Genomic DNA, 21,936 nt, shown 5'->3' with positions numbered 1-21,936 from the left:
CACACACACACACACACACACACACACACACACACACACACACACACCAGAATTCCTTCCTGGAGATAGATAAGAAAACAAAGAGAGCTCAAGTTGCAGCTTTGTGCTTTGCCTGGCTGCTATTCTGAGTCTCCATTCAGGAATGAGACTCATGCCCTTCATCTGGGACTGTGCTGATGTGTGCAGAGTGAAGGGATCTGAATCCATTCACTCTATTTCCATTCACGCTCTTGAGTTTATTCAGTGGAGCCTGAAGCACATGTTCTGAAATCAGCTGTTAAAAGACAGCATCATTTAGAGATTCAGTCTTGTGATTTCAGGCTTCCATGTGTGGAGTGTGGTGTCCTGGGGAGAAGGAAGTGCGGCGCAGACGACTCACCGCTCCTGAGTCTAAAAGAGCATTTGCAATAGAATAATGTAGGGTCTACAAATAGTCTGATGCCAGAAACTCAGATGATTGCAGACCAGGCAGGTGGTGTAAAGAAATGGAAACCAGAGCCAGCAGCAGGCATTCGGTTAATTGAAGAAATGCTATATCAGATGGCCAGCCGGGTTTGCGTGTAGCTCTTGGGTGCTAATTTATCAGTGATATCAAAGTTTCCAGGCTCCTACATTTTTTAGACATGTAAATATACCAGGAGTGGTGCAAAACACCTGCTGTCCCAGCACAGGGGAGGCTGAAGCAGAGGATTGTGAGTTTTGCGACTAGCCTGAGCTATAGAGAGAGATCTTACCCCAAAGGAAAAAAAAAGTTAAAAAAAATGAGAAATATAAATCTGAACATGAAATGTATCCATTGTAAAATACTTCTAAATTAAAAAAAAACGTTTCACTCCTTTTAAACATCTGATGTCCATCTCTTGTGGCGCTGGTTTCGATTTTCTAGGAAGCAGATTCTGAGGACAGTGTTCCGGAAGTTGATTCGGGAGTTGTGCCTGGAGTCACCCTCTGATGAAGGGCAGGGGAAGGTAGAAGGCAGGGCTGGGCAGAGGGACAAGTTGAGCTATAATGCATCTTAGCTAAGACCCCCACTGAGGAAACAGGCAGGCCTGAGACTGGAATACAGCAGTGAAGCTAACCCTGCCGTGCTCCCATTAGTCAGCCACCGGAATAGGCTGCCCTTGGTGGGCAATTCTTAAATGACTTCCACAGACAGCTGAGGGTTGAGAGCTACCTCCAGGACATTTTCAGGCTGAGGATGTGGGAGGAGCTTCAGTGCCTGTTATAGACGACAAGCAGGGCAAATGGTTTGCTGCCTGAACCATTCCCCCAGCCTCCCGTACTTACTTCTTTGTGTACATTCTGAAAAACTACTCCAGGTTTTAGATGTCTCCTCCCTTGAGGGTCTCATGGCCTCCCCTCCACAGCTGGTCTTAGACCACAGTGCTGTCAATTATTGTCTTCTACCAACCCTTCCAGATTCTCCTCGCTCTTAGCTGGATCTAGCAGCTCGCCTGGTGTCAGGAATCATACGCTCTGAGAAGTCAGAGCCCCCAGTCATCATGCTCAGGTTCAAGTTCACTGAGGCTCATGAGCTTGTCCATGTAACATCAATGTTGGGCAACTTGTCAGCCTACCCCCAGGGCATAATGGCAGTCTCATCTCTTCCTAATAGGGTCCTACTATGGTGTTGGCTTTGTTGTTGTTACTGCTTATTATTATTATTATTTTTTTTTTGTGACACAAAATACAGGTAGCAGTTTCAGTTTGTAGTTCAGTAGTATTCTTGCTCTGCTCCCTGGTGAAAATATTGTTCCTTTGATGAAAAGGCACCAATAACCCAGAATTAAAAAAAAAAAAAAAGGAAATATACATCTCCCAGTTGGGTTGTGGGAGGGAAGGTAAAGAGGGTCAGCCCTCTTCCTGTTTTGGTTCTTATAACCATTTTTGGACATCTTCATGGATCACTTAAGGACATTAATCCTTGAAATTATTACCCCATCTTTCCTATATATTATCTCAGAATGATGTGGTCATGTGGTATATGACATAACACATGACTGTGTGTCCTTTCTTGAAACCTGTTTGCTATTTCCAGACCCTTTGTTATGTGACAATGCATGGGATTTCATGCCAGCACATCAGTCATCCCCAACGTCCTCAGGTAGTGGCATCTTTGACACCCTTGAAACAGGAAAGCCAAGTCCATACTAAAAAAGATTGTTTCCATAAAAATGAATCAGTGTATCTTCAGATGTATGCAACTTGTAACCAAGTTGGCTGTTTGTATCGTTGCTAGATGGTAGCATATTTGGGAACCAACCAGTATTGTTCTGTTTCTGGCAAGGTGAACACTGATTGCAACAGTAACTGGGTTAGTGTTGATGAGTGGGTGTTAGTTTCATGCAGGTTCTTTAGTCCTGTCACTGTGTCTACTCCACTGATGTTCCTATTGTGATGTGGCTGATGACAGTCTGGCTAATGTCAGATGACAATCACTTTATCTGTCTTACTCTTTAGTGCCTCTTTCTGAATGGATGCTCTCTGGAGCATAGTAGTATGGGTATATGATAGATCTTCCCTCCTGGGACCTTGCAAATAGGCATACCTAACACTTCTATCAAGAGCCTTTTCGTATTCTTTTGATCTTCCTCTTTCCAGGACTCAGTCAACACTGCTAGGAGTTTATAAGTTCTCTCTTGAGGTGTTTGTTTGTTTGTTTGTTTGTTTGTTTGTTTGTTTGTTTTCCCTCCATACAGAGTGGATGTCCAGGTGAATAGTCTGAAACTGTAGGAAAATATTTCACTGTTGCCTTTCAGGAAACTCCTGAATGGGGCCATCATATGTCTATTTTCATTTTGTTCTACATGCCAAAATGACCTTTATATAAAACAAGCCCATGTGTTTTCTTCCTCCACCTTCTGATTGTAAGGGACACTAGAGCATGCAGACAGACAGGCACTTAACAGCGGTAGTGGATGGCGTGAGAAAGGATGACTTGTTCAGCTCTCCTCATGCATGTGTTGGAAATTACCAATGGAAGTACTTTCATTGGTAATGAATTGCTGATGGGATCAAATGATTGTATGATGCCTTTGGTTTAATGGTATCTAGTTCACGATAGGCTTCTGGCTACATGATCTATTGCCTCTGCTAAAGCTTTTATCTCTACTGGTGCTCAGTACCATTCAAGGATCTAATTTTCAATTAAGTTATATTTCTCTTGAACCAGAGTCAGAAGAATACATATCATTATACTCCTGCTGGAGTGTATATAGCCTCCAAGTGGCATCTTTTTCCATCCTGGAAAAAGACCTATAGGGGTTATTAGGTCTTATTGCCAAAGTGGCAGCTTTGTTTGCGTTACAGCTAGACTGTGCTATGGAGCCCTTTCTTACTCTAGACACCATTCAAAGGAGAATTTTTTTTTTTTGCATGAGTGGTCTTAATAATTTTTATGTATGAAATATGTTTTCTAAAACCTGAGGATATTTATTAGGGTTGTATTGTTCTATGTGGGACAAAAAATAAAAAGGTTGCTGCGTGCAATGCTCCCTCCTCTAGTGTTGGAAACAACCTCCCCGTCTCTAGAATTCATCTGTCTTACCAAAGCCACCAAGGTATTTGTGATTTCTTACTCACCTAGTTTGACTTGTATGATGCCGTCCATAGCTTGTACCCCTTAGCTGTCCAAGTTGTACAGCAGCCTACATCTGTCACACTATGCTGTCATCAGAGAAGCATAGTTCCTAGAATCTGGAGTTAGGACTGTGAATACAACTATTGTCTGTTCCAAGGGTCTGTAAAAAGCTTTAGATCCCTCTTTCCAAAAGAAAGTCACCCATTTCCTAGATCAATGCTTCTACACAATGGATTTGAATCCATGGCAATCTTCTCTAGAGAAGCTCTCTAGCGCTGTCTGATACCATACCACTCCTCCCTTCATCCCTTTTCAACTCCGCATCTCTAGTAGACTGAGTGGACAGCAGAGAAAACACATGTAGCAAGACAATTTCCATAAACTGCCTCCTCACACTGGTCTAGCTGTCTGTCTCAGTGACTGTGTTCCCCAGCAACTGTGGAGGAGCCATTGGCTTCCCAGCTTAGGACAAGCCTTCCATTTGAACACTAGGTGTCACCTGTGCTGCCTGTCTGTTGGAGAATTCCAGGAACAAATATTTCCATTTCTTTAGTGCCTCCTTGTTGATTCTTCTTTTTGCTGAGTTATCATTCACTTTACGTGTCAGTTCTACTTCGTTTCCTTCTCCTTCCATCCTTAGACATAGTTGTCTTGTTAAATGTTTGCAAATTCTACCTGAGAGATTTTCTCCTAAAGAGACTCCAGGGATGCTTTACCCAAAACAACAGGAAACCCTTTTGGGGGCATATAGGTATCCAGTAAATACTGCTTTAATGAGTTTTTAAAGGTGTGCTGGGAATTAGACCTAGAGCTGTGCATGTCCTAGGCCAGTTCTTTACCACTAAGCTAACCCAAGCAATCCTTTGATAACTTCATAATTCTCCCCTATAATGCACACACATGTACGCGTGCACGCGTACATCTTCACATACACCACGTGTGCATGCACACACACACGCACAAGAATAGGAATACTGCCCCCCACAACACTGTGAGGCGGCTAGTAAGGTTGTTGTGATCTTGAAAGTGTTTCCATCCAGTGAGAGGCTAGTTTTCTGTTATTATCACCTTGGCTTCCTCTTAAAAGTGAACACAGTCTGTTTGCCTTGACCCGCTCTCGGTGGTGTCGCTCTCCCACTTAGTGGTTCATCTCCTCACTTACTGGTTCCCAGTGATGCTTTGAGACACCTGCTGATTCTAATCTCAACCGTCCATCTGCCTCCTCAGCTTTCCACCTGGATAGACAACGCCCGCAGACACAGTTCTGACTTCTCCATCTACTTCTCATCCCTTCTGCAGATTTCCCATGCCAGTTTCATCTGCTCGACTGGACTAAACATGAAGGAAAATTTCCTCTTTGCCCAGCTAAGGTTCACAAGACTAAACTGACAGGTTAATCAGAAAGAGAGAGAGAGAGAGAGAGAGAGAGAAAAAAGACATGCACATTTATGATATGCACCGAGGCAATTAAGATGTAAATATGTACTAGGTCTATGTCATTCAGATACTTGTGTACTATGATTCTACAGGAGAGGGGGTAATAAGAATTGCAGACAATTTTTAGGAGACTAGCAAACAATTTTAAGGCACTTAGATTGGGTTCGGAGAGGACAGAGTGGCCAAGGACGAAGTCTGTAGGATGTGCAGAGCGGATGGTAGGGTTATATTGGGACTGAAATAGACGCAAATGCAACAAGAACACCCAGGCGTAATGACAAGCTTCAGTGGTTCTTTCTATCTTATGAGTTTTATCTTTGCTTAACTAAACTTCAGTCAGAAGACTGAAGGCAGTTCTCTTTCCCTTGGTAGAGCTAGCTGGCCAGGCAGATGGGAACTCTGCAGAAAGCTTTCCAAGCCTTGCTAATAGGGAAGGAGCAAATGAAGGCCTCTGGATCTAGAGCCTGTACTATCTTGACCCATCAAAGCATTTATTATCGGGACCTCGTTCTGAAGCTCAACAACGTCCTCACCTTCACTGAGTTCCTCAAGTGGAAGAAGTTAAGTGTGATCCTTTCTCATAACTCAGTCACATTCATCAGCAAGTATTGACGGTTTTACTTTAAAAGACACCCATGAGACGGTGTTTCCCTGTTCCTCTGTTATCTTGGTGTGAGCTAGCATCATCACACAGGGCCTCTGGTGAGCCTTTGTGTAAAATCTTCTTCAAACTCTCAATGAATTTAAGCAACTTCCTCTTACACTTTCCAATGTGATTCATCTCCAGTGTACTGACAACCATTTTAAATACTATATAAATCTCACATTCTCAGCTCACCTCTTTTCTTAGAATGCAAGATTCATGAGAAGAGGGATTTTTGTCTGGTTTGTTTAAATATTTGTCTTCCCTTTACCTTGGAATTATGACAGAAATTCATTAAATGTTTGTTGAATTATATGATAAATCATCACAAAACCACCCCACTATGAGATAGGTATTACACTCTTCAATTTAGGGAAAAAGGGACAGTCTTAGTCTCTGTTGTATTGCTGTGAAGCGATACCATGACTAAGACACCTCTTATAAAAGAAAGCATTTAATTGGAGATTCACAGTTTCAGAAGATTCGTCATTCTCGTTATGGTGGGGAGCATGGGAGCACATAGGCAGCCTTGGTGCTAGAGAAATAGCTGAGAGCTTTATGTCCTGACCCACAGGCAGCAGGCAGAGAGAGAGGCTACAACTTGCATTGGATTTTGAAACCTCAGAGCCCATTATCAGTGACACACTTCCTCTGGCAAAGCTATACCACCTCATCCTTCCCAAACAGGTCCACTAACTATGGACCAAGCATTAAACTATATGAGCTGATGGGAGGCATTTTTATTCAAACCACTATGGAAAGCAGGGTTGAAAAAGAAGTGAACTGAAGAAGATCATAGAAACAGAAAATCATCAAATTGGGCCTATGGCCCAATCTTCTTTTGCTTTCAAGTCCAGGCCTTAGGCAACATACTCTTCTAGGCTGGAGTTCATGCTTTTTCCTTGAAATCCAATATCAAAACTTTTCAAAATTCCTAATTATAGCAATGTTTAGTTTTCTGTGGCTGCAGTAAAACACACTAACCATAGCAACTTTTATAAGAAAAAAGGGTATATTTGGGTCCACCTGCAGTGACATACTTCCTCCAACAAAGCCATTCCTCCCAAGCCTCCCCAAATATATCACCACCATCTGGGGATTGAGCATTAAATGCAGGATACTATGGGAGACATCTCATTCAAACCACATAACCAATCTTTTCATCTTCTCTATAAGCTTTGAGGTAAGGTTTTTTCAAAGCCATGACCTCCTAATCAATGTTCAAGGACAAGATGCATTCTATTCAGTTATTCTTTGAACAATATGTTGCCTTGGAATTTTGAGGTCACATCATGTTAGCAAAATGATTCTCTACCATCCTGAATTGCATCAAAAATCAAGAAACCCTACTGTAAGCTACAGAGAATCAAAACTAATATTTAAAAATCTAGATTCCAACTATATGGAATAGCTGCAGGAAAACTATCTCAAGTGTGTAGTCTTTTTTGAGGCAGATATATTTTAAAATTATTAAATTTAAATTGACAGGTTTTTTTTGTTTTTGTTTTTGTTTTTGTTTTTTAGAAATTTCAATAATCAGGGATCTGGTTGAGCCACTCAGTGAATAACGTTGGCATGTTTCCTGTTCTCAATGAGTCTACATTCTCTTGAGGGGAAGAAATCTATTCCTCAGCAATAATGGCAAGTGCTACATCAATATGCCACATGCTAACAAGTACTACGAGAGTGGATAAGTCAGAGACTGGGGCTAGTAATGACAGGTGGTGTTCTTCTGAAAGAGAGTGGGAGGTAAACTCTGTAAAAGGCAATGTTACCATTCCTCTTTCTAACTCTACCCTCTAGAAAAATGACAGTCTATAGTAAGTACAAGGTAAGCAGTATGTGAATTTGTGGTGATGTGTTAATAATGAGAGATGTTTAAGAGCTCTGCCCAAAGTTATTCCTGTGAACTGATGATGGCTTGACAGCGAGAGAAAAACCACAGTCTGGGTTCATTTAAAGGCAAGAACTGACATCTTCACTGAAAGATTGATATGAAGGGTGGAAGTATGACTGATGGAGAGTCCAGGATGAAGACAAACCTTCAGTCTGAGCGACTAGAACAGAGTCTAGTGACTAATGTGCTAGGGTGTGGCAGGTTTGGAGACCAAAATTACGTTTCTTTGGGATCTACATCAAGTCTCTAGTTCTATGTGTCCGAGTCTCTCTGTCTCACAGTTTCCTGAGATACTTAAAGCCAAGTCCTGCTGTGTATCCAAGGAGAAGCATTATGAATCCTTCTGTGGAAAACATCACGCACATTCCACTGCTGTCTTGGCCAGACAGGGAGGCAGCCTGAATTGATGCTTGTCTTGACTTTCATATTCCTGGAATAGACAAGGAAGGCTTTTTTCTTCAAATTTAACCCAAAGGCTTTAAGAAAGAAGAGAATGATTGAAGGGGCCAGCATAACAGAAAAATTGTTGGTTGTATAGTTCTGATGATGGCAACAGCTTGAACCAATTAGTTGGTTATTACTACGCATTCTTGTGCATGGACTATCACAGCCGTTGCATCCCAGGAACACATCACAATTCCCACTGAGCGTGGCCTCTTGCATGCAGTCTTGACCTCAACAGCTTTAGTCAACTCTTGTGATTTAAAACAGCACACATACATGATCATCAAATGGTAAAAACAAAAACAAAAACAAAAACAAACACACACACACACAAAAACAATGTGGCGGGAATCTACTGAAGAATGTTCTGGATTTCAATGACAACATGCAAGTTGATAATTCAGATGCAAGAAAGGAAAAGAAACCCACGTAGGGAACAAAAATGAAAGAATGAAGTAAGGAGGAGAGGAGAGGAGAAAGAAAAGGGGGAGGAATGATGAAATAAGAATAGTAGTAGTAGGATTTGTTTAAGATTGTAAACATTCAGTACCCATCTTTATTTTACCCAAGCAAGCTAATCAAGATCTCTTCCAGTAAGAGTTAAGTTTGGGACAGTAAAATCCAAGAGAGACATAGAAACAGACACACACAAACACACAGTGTTCTGCACAGTTACATAGCATGCAGTTAAATCTCTTCGCTTTAAATATAACCATACTCATTTTCATGTCGGTCCCAGACTGCTCTGTGATCTCACAACTTCCTGGCTTGTGGTTTTAGCATCTATGTAAGAACAAACCAAAATGTTTAGGGTCTTTCTTTGATGCAGTCTTTTCTCTCTCCCTTTCTTTTTTCATTCTTTCTTGTGTCTTGCAAAGGAATTCAAGGTGGTGACCTTTGCTTGGCATTCCTCCTCTTGGCCAGACATAAACTGGGGATTATTGCAACTTTTCCTTTGAAAATTGCGTTCAGTCCAATTGCCGTGACTAACAGGACGCCTTGATTAACTTACTAGAGAAGGGAGTATTTCAGGCACTTAGTGTGCCCTTTGATTATATGATCAGGCTAGCTCATTTCCGGTTTGTGGAAAGCAGAAGTTATAGCATTCCGAACCCTCTTTCTGTAGGTGCCTTATGTAGCTGTTCTGTTGCAAGAAAATCTTCAATTTAATGACAAGATGTCAAGAAGTGTGGTTGGAGGGCCTGCCTAAAGCAATGTCAACGTCGGATCCCTAACAGATTGAATCAGACTTAATGACATGCATGGAATTCCTGTTTAGTGGAACATTTGGGCTGAGAATTGGAGGGTGGGGGAGGTGGTAGGAGACTTAAGAAGAATTTCTAATTTTTGCATAGCAAGGCAATTTTTGGAGATTATTTAAATTGTATGTTATTTGTTTGTTTGTTTGTTTTAGAAAAGCCACCCTCATTGCTGTTCAGACCCCACCCACAGTTTCTCTTGGCCTTTTCAAAGCAGTTAAAAGACCTTATATATCCCAGCGCTTCAAAACCCACCTCTTTAACTCCTGTAAGTTGTGTCTTTCAACAATAAACTCGGGATTTCGCGCTGCACACCTGGCTGGTTTCTCTAAGGCAGAAACATTGGCAAGAGGTTCCACTCACAAATCCAGAACGCGCAGGCTTTCTACCTTCCAACAGGGCAGCACAATGCTCTTTCTTGAGCTGGAAGAGTCAGGCAGAGCCTTCTTAAAATACTGATTACGGGCAAGAAACGGTGTCCCTCACACACACCCATCCCCGGAGGGAATTTACTTCTCATTTTTCAATGCATACGTTTACGCTCTAGGAGCCCCAGACACTGTGTGAAGTTGCATGAAGTCTGACCAGGTCACTGCTCTCCATCGGGCTGCGCCTGCTGTTTACAAACACCCCACCAGCAGCGGAGGCGCCGCCCAGCCTCTGCTTCTAACAAAGGCGGCGGCGCCTCACTCGGTCGGCTAGTGGCGGAGGACGGCGGAATCCTAGAGGGAAATGCGGTTCCATTTCCTTTTAAAAAGCATCATTTGGAAGATGGGAGACCGGGGTAGGGGCTGGCGGGAGGCGTGGGTGCTGGAGGGGCCTGACCCTTGGAGGTGAGCGAGCCACCAGCGCGGCTTCGCCGGCGGCTGCAGCAGCACCGTCCGGAAAAGTCCCTCGCGCCCTCTGGCGGCCGAGGAGCCGGCTGGCTCGGCGGAGCTGGCGAGTAGAGGGCAGGGTGGGAGGAGGGGGTGATAAAAAAAAAAAAAAAAGGAGAAAAAGAAAAAGAAAAAGTGGGTGAGGCAGAAGCAAAGAAAAAAAATCAATAGGGATAAGCGAGAAGGGGGAGGAGCCTCAGATCAGCCACTCCTGCCTTACGGGGTCCCAGCTGGCACCACAAAAGAAAAAACAAAAAAGAAGCCCCAGGCCGGGCGTGAACGCCGGTGGAGGAGGGCGCGAGTGGCGGGGGGCGGGCCGGGGCTCAGGGGGACCGCGGAGATTTACTATTGTCTCCGGCAGCCGCCGCCGCCGGAGCCCGGGAGGGGGGCGGAGGCGGGAGGAGGCGGCGGCCGCGGCCAGCGCGCCACTCGCTCCACCTGATCCGGGCGCTGCGCGCTGAGCCGGGCGCGCGAGCAGCAGCAGCAGCAGCAGCAGCAGCAGCCGCAGCGAGGCAGGCGTCCCTGCAGCCGCCGCCACCATGTCCTACCAGGGCAAGAAGAACATTCCGCGGATCACGGTGAGTCCGCGGATCACGGCGGCCGCGAGCCGGGCGGCTCGGATGCCTTTGGCGTGCCCGGCCGGGTCCCCCGGGAAATGGGGGCCAAACGCCGTCCGGGTGCCAGAGCGCAGCGGTCAGTCCAGACGGCGCGGACGGCGCCACGCTGGAGCAGCGACCCCGGGGCTTGAGGGAATCAAAACAAAGAGGAAAATCTTAAACCCTGACGCGAAGAACTTCGGGTTGTTTGTCCTTTTTCAACTCCCCCCCGCCCCCGAGAGCGCAGGGCTCGCGGGGCTCGGCGGACCTTCGTCTCGCCTGGGGCGGCGGCGCGGGGGAAGGGAGGCTTGCTCCCGCAGCTTGAGGTGTGCTTTTTGTTGGGGAATCCTTTGCCTCGGGCAGGGTACGAGCTATGACACCTTTCTTCACTGGTGCTTGGCAACCGGACCGCGCCCCTCTCCTAGCTTGGCTGGACAGCTTTGATCCCAGGGCTTCCGAGAGGGCGCTGTGGGTGCCTGGACTACCAGTCCGGGGGTGGAGGACTAGGGGGGATACCCTGCTTTCCCAAGTATAGGTTTGGGTGTGTCAGATTCCCGACTCAAAAGCTAACGTGGCTGCAATGAAAATGATCAACTTTCTTTTTACTTTAATTGTTTACCTTTTCCATGCCATTGCTATTCCTTGTCCCAGGAAAAGCTGAGTTTTCAGAGAGAAGCATAGTTTGCAGTTGCACACAGACACTGAGGGCATGCGGAGTCCAACTGCCATTGTGTGCTAGACTGAGCCGCCGCCTGCTGACCGGTGTCATGCTCTAAGCGTGCACCTAGGGTGGGGTAGAGAAGAGGAGGTGCCTTGATCAGCTTCTGAAGCGACCCCCCTCACCAGTTTCCAGCTAGGTGCTGTCCTGGATATCCTGAGACTCCTCCCTCTTGAGTTGCCTTGATACCCTGAATAGTGGGGACATATGGTAGTCCGGGATAGCATTAAAACAAAAAGGCAAGCACCAAATGACATTTGTTAGTTTAGCAGGAAACTATACCGTTGTATTGAGTAAGTGTGTGTGTGTGTTAGAGGAATGGGTGGCTACTCCATCTTTGCAAGGGGGAACAAAGGAAGTGATAGCTGGCCTCTGGGAGGCTCTGCAGCTTCTCCAGGTCCCACTTCTACCTGCCACCTACTTAACTTATACCCATCTGTCAAGATTGTGCCGTGAGCCTGAGTTTTGCACTTGTTTCCAACATTTGAATGACCTCGTGCTACTGCAGTGAAGGACCTTCTTCATGGCCCTGGGGCGCCGCATTGTTCAGCGGCTTATGGCTATTGCAGCATCTCACCTTCAGCAGCCACCTGAGCCTTACTTCACTTTGTTACAATGGCACCCCAACCCTACCAGCTGTCCACCTGATCCCAGGGAAGAAACGCTCCCCAGGGAGAGCAGCTGAGCAGGGCAGGGATCCTTTTGCCTGGCGGAGGCTTTGAGCTTAACGGGTGTGCTCTTGTATCACTACCTGACAGCGTTCACTCTCCATTCTTGAGGAAACATTGTGTGGCTGCATCAGTTTCGGTGCTTGCCTGGCGCCAGCTGCCTTTGTAGAGAGATACAGAAGGTATCAGCAGAAAGAATATAGGTGGGACCTCAGCTCCATTTTTATATTGCTTTCTCTGATGAAGTGGCTAGCACCACATCAGTCTGCTGCATGCCACTAATTTACACCTAATGTGCGCTTGTCAAATCTCCTTTGGGGGACAGGCAGAGAACAATCCCCTGCCTTTTCCAGTTTTTAAAGGCTTCAGTCATTGCTCTTACAGACCCAGCCTCTGACATGGCTCAGAGGACCACACCCATCTTCCTAGGTATCTGTCATTTAGGCCACCTACAAGGAAAGATAAAGACATCAGGATGTATGCCTTGAGTTAAGAACATAGGAACCGTGGCTGTGCCCTGCTCTGTTCTCAGGATGGGGCTTGTAAGGGGTTCTCTTTTGTCCCTGCTTGGATGCTCTTCCCTGGGGTACTTCCTTCGTGTTCAGTGTGGCTCCCGTTCTTTCTCTGTGCATGGGTGTGGTGCTGCGTACAGCCTGCGCTTGGAGCTCGTCCTCAGCAGCTGGAACAGGACTGGACAGTGGCTGTGAATTTCTTCAAGCCAGGCTGCCTGGCAGTCATTGTTAAAACCAGGCTGATGACAAGGAGGGCATGGCAGGGGGCGGGGTTGATCTTTGGGGATAAGGAATCCATTTCTAGATTTTTCTCCTGCTTTGTGCTTGTATTTCTGTGAACAAGGATTCTTTCTTAGAATTAAACATCTTTGTGTGTATGACTATGAAAGGTGATTGTCTTCACACTACAAGTATTAAAATGCCTTTCCTAGACATAGGTAAAAATATAAAAATATGGACACAGTTCTACATAGATTGAAAATGTGATTAGAGATATAGAGCGCATGTTCCCTATTGTTGATATTGGCTCATTTTTAAAATGCTAACCCCATGTAGAATTCAAATTAAATATTCTAGTCCTTGTCTTCTCTTCTGTTAAGGCAGCCCCACCCAGTAGCTCAAGTGTCATTATAGGCTGAAGAGTAAAGGAGGCAGACCTTTCTGCCTCCTCTCTAGATACCTACCTCTCTAGATACCATCTTCTGCCACCATTTTTGATTGCCAGTAGGTTTTCTGTTTTGTTTTTGTTTTGGGTCGTTTTATTGCTTTCCTCCTTCCATCTGCTTTGGCTGTCCTTGTGAGGTGAAAGGCTTCTCTCAAGCATGCATTGGTTTTCCGGGGGCGGGGGGGGGCTTGCTGTTCCTGCAGCTGTTACCTGCGATGGGGCTTTTCTTGTGAGGAACTCGGGCTCCGATCTTGTTTTGCCTTTTCAGGGCAGCAAGGTGAAGCGTCTTTTCCACCTCAACACCAGCCTTTGATTCTCAGTGTCAGACACTAGTCATCCTGGGTTGTTCAACAGATTAAGCAAGAGACCTTCTAGCTCCACTGCCTCACACAGTATTGGGCACATAACACCTAAGGAGTTGTGAATGGATGATTAAAAATATCTCCTAATTCACCTGTTGGGTATTATTTTGTCCCAGTTTGGTGTTGAGTGCACTGCATGCTTCCCCCATTCAAGCCTAGAATCAATACAGCCTGATAGTATACTTATCCATATTTTAGGGATTTAAAAAAAAACTTTAAAGATCTTTTTTTAACCTATTATATTCCATATATAATAAAGATAGCATTTGGAATGATATCTACCATAGCAATTTTGGGGAATATTTTTTAAAGTAACAGTCAGCCATTCTCTTTCTCTGATTTAAGCTACAACTTGAAGCTGAGCACAGGAATGGGAAGAGCCCTGAAGCATGTGTCCCAGTACTCTGTGCTTTTTCCTATTTGAGCATTGACAGAAAACCACTTCATTGTTTAGAGCATGAAACCTAGGTAAATCAAGTCACTTGTTCAGAGTTACACAACAAGAGTTTAGAGGAAAAGCTGGAAATCATGCTCATGGCTTATCCAACTTCAAAGTTGGTTTTATGCAGCTGCTGCCTCCCAAAGGTACCTAAAGAGCCCCAGAATTCATCTTATCATATCCCCCTTTCTGTCTTTCTGTCTGTCTCTCTCTAAGACAGACCAGAGAGAGATGGCCTTTTCCAATGACTAATGGATTTCTGTAAATAGTGTCTTGTAGATAACTGCATTTCTGATTTTTGGAAGGTAGGTTACCTGTGTGATCCTTGGACATTGCTGTGCTACAGACCTAAGAACAGCAGCTGGCAGTTTTAATCAGGCATGGAGCCTGAGCTATTTCATTTCAGACTGTAGGTTCCATGTCCTTTTTTTTTTTTTTTTTTTTTTAATAAAAAGGTCCCAGTGAGCTAGAGGGGTGCCTGTGGCCTTTGGGCTGGGGTATTAGACTTGACTTTGAGGAAGGAGCCAATACAATCAGCCCCTCCCTCCCCAAATGCACACACCTGTGTATCCCCTGTGGTTCGGTAGGTATGACTTAATGGGAAGAAAATATTAGGAGGTAGAGAATTAGAATTTAGAGACCAAACGAAGGAGCTGGCCTATCCAAGTAAGGCGTCTTGGAAGGGAAATTCCAGAATGAAAGACATATGAAAAATCTTAAACACTTAGGAATGGGAAGCATTTGAGCTATCTGATTGTGGAAATGTTGACGCAGGTCATGCATCGGGTGTCTATTTTGTTCTTTTATATTCTGAGCAGGTGAGGCATGATTCCCATCCAGGCCATTCTTTCAGAGGTATAAGTAGAATGCCTCTGGTGTAGTAAGAGCTTTGAGGACCAGTCACTATGATCAAACCAGAAAAATACTTTGGGGAATTCCAAAGAGATTTCTTACGAGGATTTGAAACTTACCTAGTTCAACTACCAGCTTGTAAGCTAAAACAAAACAAAACAAAACAAAACAAAAACTTTCCTTTTTAACCCATTAGGCTGTTGGGAGGTTCAATGAGCTTTGACCTCTGAACGTGGTCTGTGAACCCAGATATGTTCAAGATAGCAAACGCTGGTTTGTTTATAGGACCTCAATTGCTTAAGAATGTGAACATTAATAAAAAGAACATTTGGCAACTGTCTGGTGAAGAGATTTTCCTGGGAAACTTTTTAAACATGTTTTCAAACACACACAAATGAAAATGATATTATACAAAATGTTAATTTTTCTTGCCTTAGTTATGTTACAGCAGCTTATAGAATTGTGTCTGTCATACATTTCTGATGATCAGACAAGAGGCCACTAGGCCACCTTTTGGCAGACCCAGAAACCTCCTAAATATGTTTGCACTGTATTGCTTTTCAGTCCTGATCAGCTTCAGTCTGGAGATACATAGGATGGGTACCCTTTCCAGCGGGTTCTTCACAACTCAACTTCTCTACCATTTCTTCCTAAGTTGGAAAAATTAACTTGTATTGAAAAAGAACAAAACCCCCTTGTATCCTATAGAGCCCTTTGTTCTTTAGCTGTGGGCATGTTTTATAGAACCATTTGTACCTGCTTATGACAATTAAAAGCTGCAAAATGTTAGCAAGAGTAGGGATGTGTCCCTAGGGTACACATTTGTCTGTTTGATCCAGACACTGCTCTTCATCAGAAGGGAAGGAGGAGGGGAGCACCCTCAGCTCCCAGATGATGTTAATGGGTGAGCAGAAACCCACCACCCTACATCTAGGGAAACTGTTATTAGGTCCATGCACAGCTTCAGATGTCCTCCATCTTCCCTCAGGCCAGTGGGCAGCAAGTGTAATAAGAGACCTTGGAAACCAGAGTCTTGTGTGGAGTCCTTCTTTCATGAAGTCAAATACAACACATGTCTGTGGCAACATATGAAAGGGTTAACTCCAAAAGAAAAGTTCATCTGGCGAAATAGGATGAGTCCTTCCACCTGGCTCTTATTTTAAGACTCAGTTCTTTCATGGAGTAGATATATGACTTCTCTTTTCGGGAATGTACCCTCTCAACTAGCAAGACGAAGCAAAGCACAATGGAGCTGTTATTATAATTCATTAAGTAAGTGACTGAACACAGAGTACTGGACTTATCCCAGGCACCCTACCACAAGCTGCATGAATTAGTTTGTGGAGTTCACTGCAACTCTTGTACGTGCAGTTACAAATCACTTGTGTTCATTCTACAGAAAGGACCAGAGTGACTACCTCATTTGACTAAAGCCACAGAGGTAAAAAGAAAGATCCTGAGTTGTTTTTTTTTTCCATCCAGAGCAAGTTTCCTAGGCAAGAAAGCAGTAGTTCCATGGATAGAAGTGACTGCTCTCTTCCTGCTCACCTCTAATTGTCTGTAGCTGGTAGCTCACACATCAAATGTTTGTGATGGGAGGTCAGGAGTGGAGATGGGCTGGTCAGTGTTTAGCATCATTGCTGGAGGAACAGCTGAGTGTGGACCGTCTAACATAGTCCTTTCAGCTGTGTGAGTTTCCTTCTGGGTTTTGCCCAGGAGCACGGAACAGTACAGGGTGGGAAACCAAATGCAGTTTTTTTTTTTTTTTCTGCATTGCTTAACTGCAGATCTGACCCCTGAGGATCCTTCTCACTCTCTCTTCCTGTCCTTTTCCCAGACAGAAGAAACCAGGCTCCTATCCCCAAGCAGAGACACACCCAGCACTCTAAAGCCAGATGGAAGCTCCATAGTAGAATGGCCCAGGAACCTATTGGGACATGTGGAATTAAAGACACATTTCTCATGGCTCACTTTGTGTGTGTGTGTGTGTGTGTGAACACTAGTGTGCCATAGAAATACTAGACAATAAGATATGCAGAATAAGTGAGAATTTGTCAGCATCTGTACATCCTATAAAAGCACTTGAACTCTACACAGAACTACTATGGCCACAGCCCAGACTTTATCTGAAGAGAAACATCCCTTAGTCAAGTGAGGAACCTCTTTTGTGACCACAGTGTGAGAGGACCCTGAAAGGAAATATTTTCAGGTCCACCCTTGCTTCTCATTTCCCTGAGACTTTAGGCAACCTCAGATTTTGCATCTATAAACAGTTCTTTACACTCTCTGATCCCAGGGTCCCTGCTAATGCAAATGATGCTTATGCAAATGACCCTGGGAGCAAGCCTTCTCCTCTTCTGTTCCACATTCACATAGAAGAGTTATAAGCAATTCCTGTGAGGGAAGCATGAACAGTGCAAGGCATGAGAGTTGGCATCAGCTCAGCAGGCCCAGCCAGCATCTGTGTTGGATATAAGGGATGCTGGTTGCCTTTTACCCTTAAGATCTCAGTTTCTTTCTTCTCTAGGGAGTGGGCTTAGCTAATGGACTATCTGAAAGAGCGGTGGAGTAATAATGAGTGATAGGCCCTTTTCTTTAGCAGAGCTTTAGGTTAATAAAAATGAACATTATTAAAGTGATGCCATGATTTATTTGCTGTCACTGTGTCTCCTTCAGTGAAGGCTGCCATTGATAAAGCCACAAAGGCGACAATTGCCCCAAATCTAGACGAGGCAAACAAACAAGCAAACAGAAAACAGCTCTGAGCCTGTGCTCGCCAAAGCCTTTTTGGCTGCCCACGCTGATATTTTAAATTTGATGGCTGCTGTCCAATGGAAATAGTCTCCTCTCTAAAGCCCAGTAATGCCGTGGGCTCTGTGTGAGGTTACCAGTGAGTTCCTGTACCTAATTCTTTGACCAGTACATACTAGGTCCCTCTGTTTAAGGAAAAGAAAAAGCTGGAAATAATGCTGAATGAATAGATACATTTGACATTGACCCGCAGCATTAATATTAATGGAGATGATGACCTGAAAGAATTTGCTTTTGCTCCTGAACACTAGCCTCCCTTTCACTGACATCTTTTGAGAATATTCTTTCTTAAGACTTAAGATAAGGTCCAAGTGAGAAACTGGTATAAGTCACTGAACCAAGAGAATTGGTTCATCACTTAGCAGAACAAACCAGTTATTGTGGGTCAGGGGTTGCCCTGGGCAAATGTGCCGGGAAAACATCTATCATTTACACCTCTTTCTTCCTGAGCCATGGCCCCTTCCAAAATTCATGCACCCCTTTGAACATGTTTTAGGGGTCTTGAGTACTTTCGGTTGTAAATAGAGACGTAATTTTTCTTACTGTAAGTGACTTAAAAAATTCATTCAGACCTTTAGCTCTTCTTTCAAATAAAGGAAATTGTCACCATGACCCTTTGAACCAGAATACAATATAAATCTTAAATGGATGCCTCTGCCCGCCTTTGCACACATACCATGAAGTCATTAGAGTTATTAGGAGCAATTAGCCCCCCTGGCTCATGCACAGAAAAATTGGTCTAGCTAAAATATTGGCTAGGGAGTGGCTCATTGCCTTTTTTTTTTTCTATATTAGAGTTGCGGATGTTCAGATAAAAGGTTTTTGTGTTTGCTTATGTGTTCTCATAGAATTTCAGAATCTTACCTCACGACAATTGCCATCTTTCATTGAGCTTATATTTGGAGTTATTCTTGGCATTAGATTATTGGGTAAACTTCATGTGTCAGTAACCAAACGCCTAGGAAGAAGCAATTCGATGGAGGAGGAAGAGTTTATTTTGGTTCAGAGTTGGGTTCATCGCTCATGTTTTCAGAGAAGGCATGGCAGCAAAAAGGGCCATGGCAGCGAGAGCCTGAAGCTAGACTTTTCAGCACCTCACATCTTGGCATGACAGGAAGTAAAGAAAGAGAAGTACCAGTACAAATCAAGACTTTTCATTTCCTCCCCTTTTATTCGTTCTGGACCTTACATGGGATGGTTGTGCGCACATTTAAACCCAGTTAAACCCCTTCTGGAAACACAAGCTGAGAAGTGCCTGCAGATAATTTTAAATCCAGCAAAGTTAGCACTTTAGATTAACCATCACACTTCGTCCTTTGGTTTTCAGTCAGTTAAAGCATATTTCACGAAGTTCATGTCAGCACGAACCATGGAGTGGCAATATCTGAAAAAGGCCACCTGAGTAAGGAAGGGCTTATTTGGACTCACAGTTTGAGGGGATCCAATCTGTCTTGAGGGGGCAGCATTGTGGCAGGTGCCTCCCTGGTGACAGGGACCACCCTTTTGTCCGCCACGGTCACCCAGTAACACACAAGCTGAGGTCACACACAAGGCGAGGAGGGACATTTCAAGCAGAATATTCTTGTTGTAAGAGTAGTCATTGAACCCTTTGCTCTATAGGAGAGGACAAAGCCCGGGAGGTCACTATATTCATGGGCCTAAAACACTGAAAACATTTGTATTAACTACATGTATTGTAATGGTGACTTCATAATATAACCAGATGCAACGGAAACATTTTGATATTTTCCTATGGCTGAATTACTAATATTACTTGACCACTAGCTATATGAAAGTTGTCACAGGAACATAGGATGCAGATGATATGTAAGGGGCATGAGTTTTACAAGATAATTTGATATTTACTGTGCCTTTTATCATTTTATTTAGTATCTCACTTTATCCTGATAACAGTTTGATTAGGGAGAATCCCAACAGAGATCTTTCATTTTTTTCAGTACCCATTAATCCTTTAGTCCACATAAGCCTCAAGGGGACCAAAAGTGTCTCCAGAAATGTGAGATTTTCTTGACTGTAGTACATAAGGTGGCGCCATGCAATAGGGTGAAGGATGTGAGGTTTGAGTCAGTTAAATTTGAATCTGACTTTTGGTCCCTCTGCTCACTGGTCTCAGGAAACTAGATTGGAATCCTAGTCTTGCCTAGCATCTCACAATTTCTTCTCTACACCATTTCGCCATGTTTTCATGACCAACGCCCTTTTCTGTTTTCTTCACTTCTCCAGTGGGCACATTTGTTTTCTCATCAGCACCCCTGGCTTGCCTTTTCTCAGGTTCTGATATTTGTAGACATGTGTAGTGTCCAGAAAGCTGGGGTTACGTTACACAGCTAGGGAAAGAATTCAGCTCTTCCTTGCCCCTCTCCTCACTGGCTTAACCTGGAAGCTTGGAAGCTGGTTTTCATTTTCCATTTTTTCTGTGTTTGTGTTTCTTCCCTTTCTTCTTTCCAGGAAATCTACATTTGAAATTAACCCCTCTTTTCCTTCAAAGCTGATCTGTGCCCCAGATCTTTATGAGATTATTTTGTGTAAGGATATTGATAATTCAGAAATGGGTTTCTGATTTATCCAACAAAGCAGGTTTAAATTATGGTAGAGGGGAGAAGCTGCAAGGAATTTTAAAGGCTTTAAAATAATTGGGTGCAATCCTCCTGCTTCTAGAGACTTCATTTCGGGTCATTCCCCAAAAAATGTATTTCGTTTGTGTTTCAGTTCTTTACTGGTCTATCACAAATAACCCTTTTTGTTACAAAAATTCACAGGAGAATGTGCTTTGCTTGGTTAAGGGCAGGAAGACAAATGTCCTGTTATTCCAGCCTTATGTTCATATGGTTAAAACAGTGAGGGTAAAAATGAAAACTATTTCCCACAGATCATAGAATAATTTTTTTCTCATTTAAGTGGCATTTCCCCTTGATGGATTTGAAAAATTTTCTCACGCTATTATTATTTTTTTTAAGGTAGGAGAGAAGAGAATGTTAGGAATTAAATTGTCCCTAACTCAGATCCATACATGTACTTCCTACTAGCCAGTCCTTAAAATGTGCCTGGAGAGAGGATTTTTAAAGAGATAATCAAGTCAAAAGAAGTCATTAGGAGCCAGTCTTAATCCAATATGAATAAAAATCCTACACATGCATACACACCCACAGGTGCACACACACACACACACACACACACACACACACACACACACACACACCACAGGCACAGGGAGGTACAGTTAAAGACCAGAGAAGAAGAGACAATGCTGCACAGACTCAGGATGGATGTCTCAGCAGCCATACTTGCTGGCCCATAGCATCAGACCTGCAGGCCTCCATAGGATCACAAGGTGAAAGTTCCGTAGTTAAAGCCAGGGAACTTCACCATTTGAAACCTTATCTTGTGATAAGAATCAGTATTTATAAGTCATTATACCATGCCAAAGCATGAATTCAGAGGTGGAACCATATTTAAATCTTGTAATATGCCTGGGATATTACTGTCAGCCTTACTTCACAGATGAGAGAGCCAAGGCCCAGGAAGATAAAGGCCTGTGGTTTTCATGGGGCAAGGCCCAAACCTTACCTTCTTGTTTGACTTCGAGTCTTCATTTAATGCAGTGTGGTCCTTCCCAGTGAGTGTGGCCACCAGGCTGTGATGTGCTCCAGCTTAGCAGGAGCATTAATACCAGGAGAAAGCCGCAAACGACCCCAGAGCCTCAGTGAACTTGAACCCAGTTCAGAGACTAGGCAAGTTTGCCTTCTGATTTTAGGCTAAAAGGTGAAGTACGAGATTGTAAGAAGACAATGTAGGTGGAGTTTATACTTCCAAATAATGAGGGCATAAATATCCACATGTAGTAAAGAATTGGCATTCAGAGTGACAGAACCTAAAGAGATCTGACCCTCTGAAAGAGAATTATTACCCACTTATCACTTCTGCTAATGCAGGAAACCAAATCCATACAGACATAGCGTGAGTAGAAACTCTATGCCAGATTTTTCCATAACATAGTTTACAATCATTTCAATTAATATTAAGATTTAATTCTCTTGTGTTGAAATAAATAAGTTAAATTTGCAGTTAATGAAAACTAAGAAGAAGTAGAAAACAGACACTCAGCCCTCCCTCCCGTCTGTGGCTGTGTGGGCTGTTGGTGCTTGCCCATATAAGCTA

The 21,936-nt window shown here is 43.8% G+C and overlaps 1 protein-coding gene across 2 annotated transcripts in view; it reads left to right on the top strand.

The window, feature by feature from the left end:
* Dpysl3 (dihydropyrimidinase like 3) overlaps positions 1-21,936 on the top strand; it is a 110,536-nt gene that overhangs the window by 40,670 nt on the left and 47,930 nt on the right. Inside the window, exon 1 of one of the 2 annotated variants that reach the window (XM_055622680.1) lies at positions 10,537-10,713. The exons of the other annotated variant lie outside the window; for it this stretch is intronic. Coding sequence (XP_055478655.1) covers positions 10,675-10,713 — 39 coding nt within the window. The 5' untranslated portion in view covers positions 10,537-10,674. Of the gene's footprint in view, positions 1-10,536; positions 10,714-21,936 lie in introns of those variants that run through there. 2 annotated transcript variants of the gene reach the window in all.

The sequence above is a fragment of the Psammomys obesus genome, unplaced genomic scaffold, assembly GCF_907164565.1.
Source record: "Psammomys obesus unplaced genomic scaffold, mPsaObe1.curated_primary_1811, whole genome shotgun sequence".
Lineage (NCBI taxonomy): Eukaryota > Metazoa > Chordata > Mammalia > Rodentia > Muridae > Psammomys > Psammomys obesus.
The sequence above is the reverse complement of the archived record's forward strand: the minus strand, read 5'-3'. Positions and strand labels throughout refer to the sequence as shown.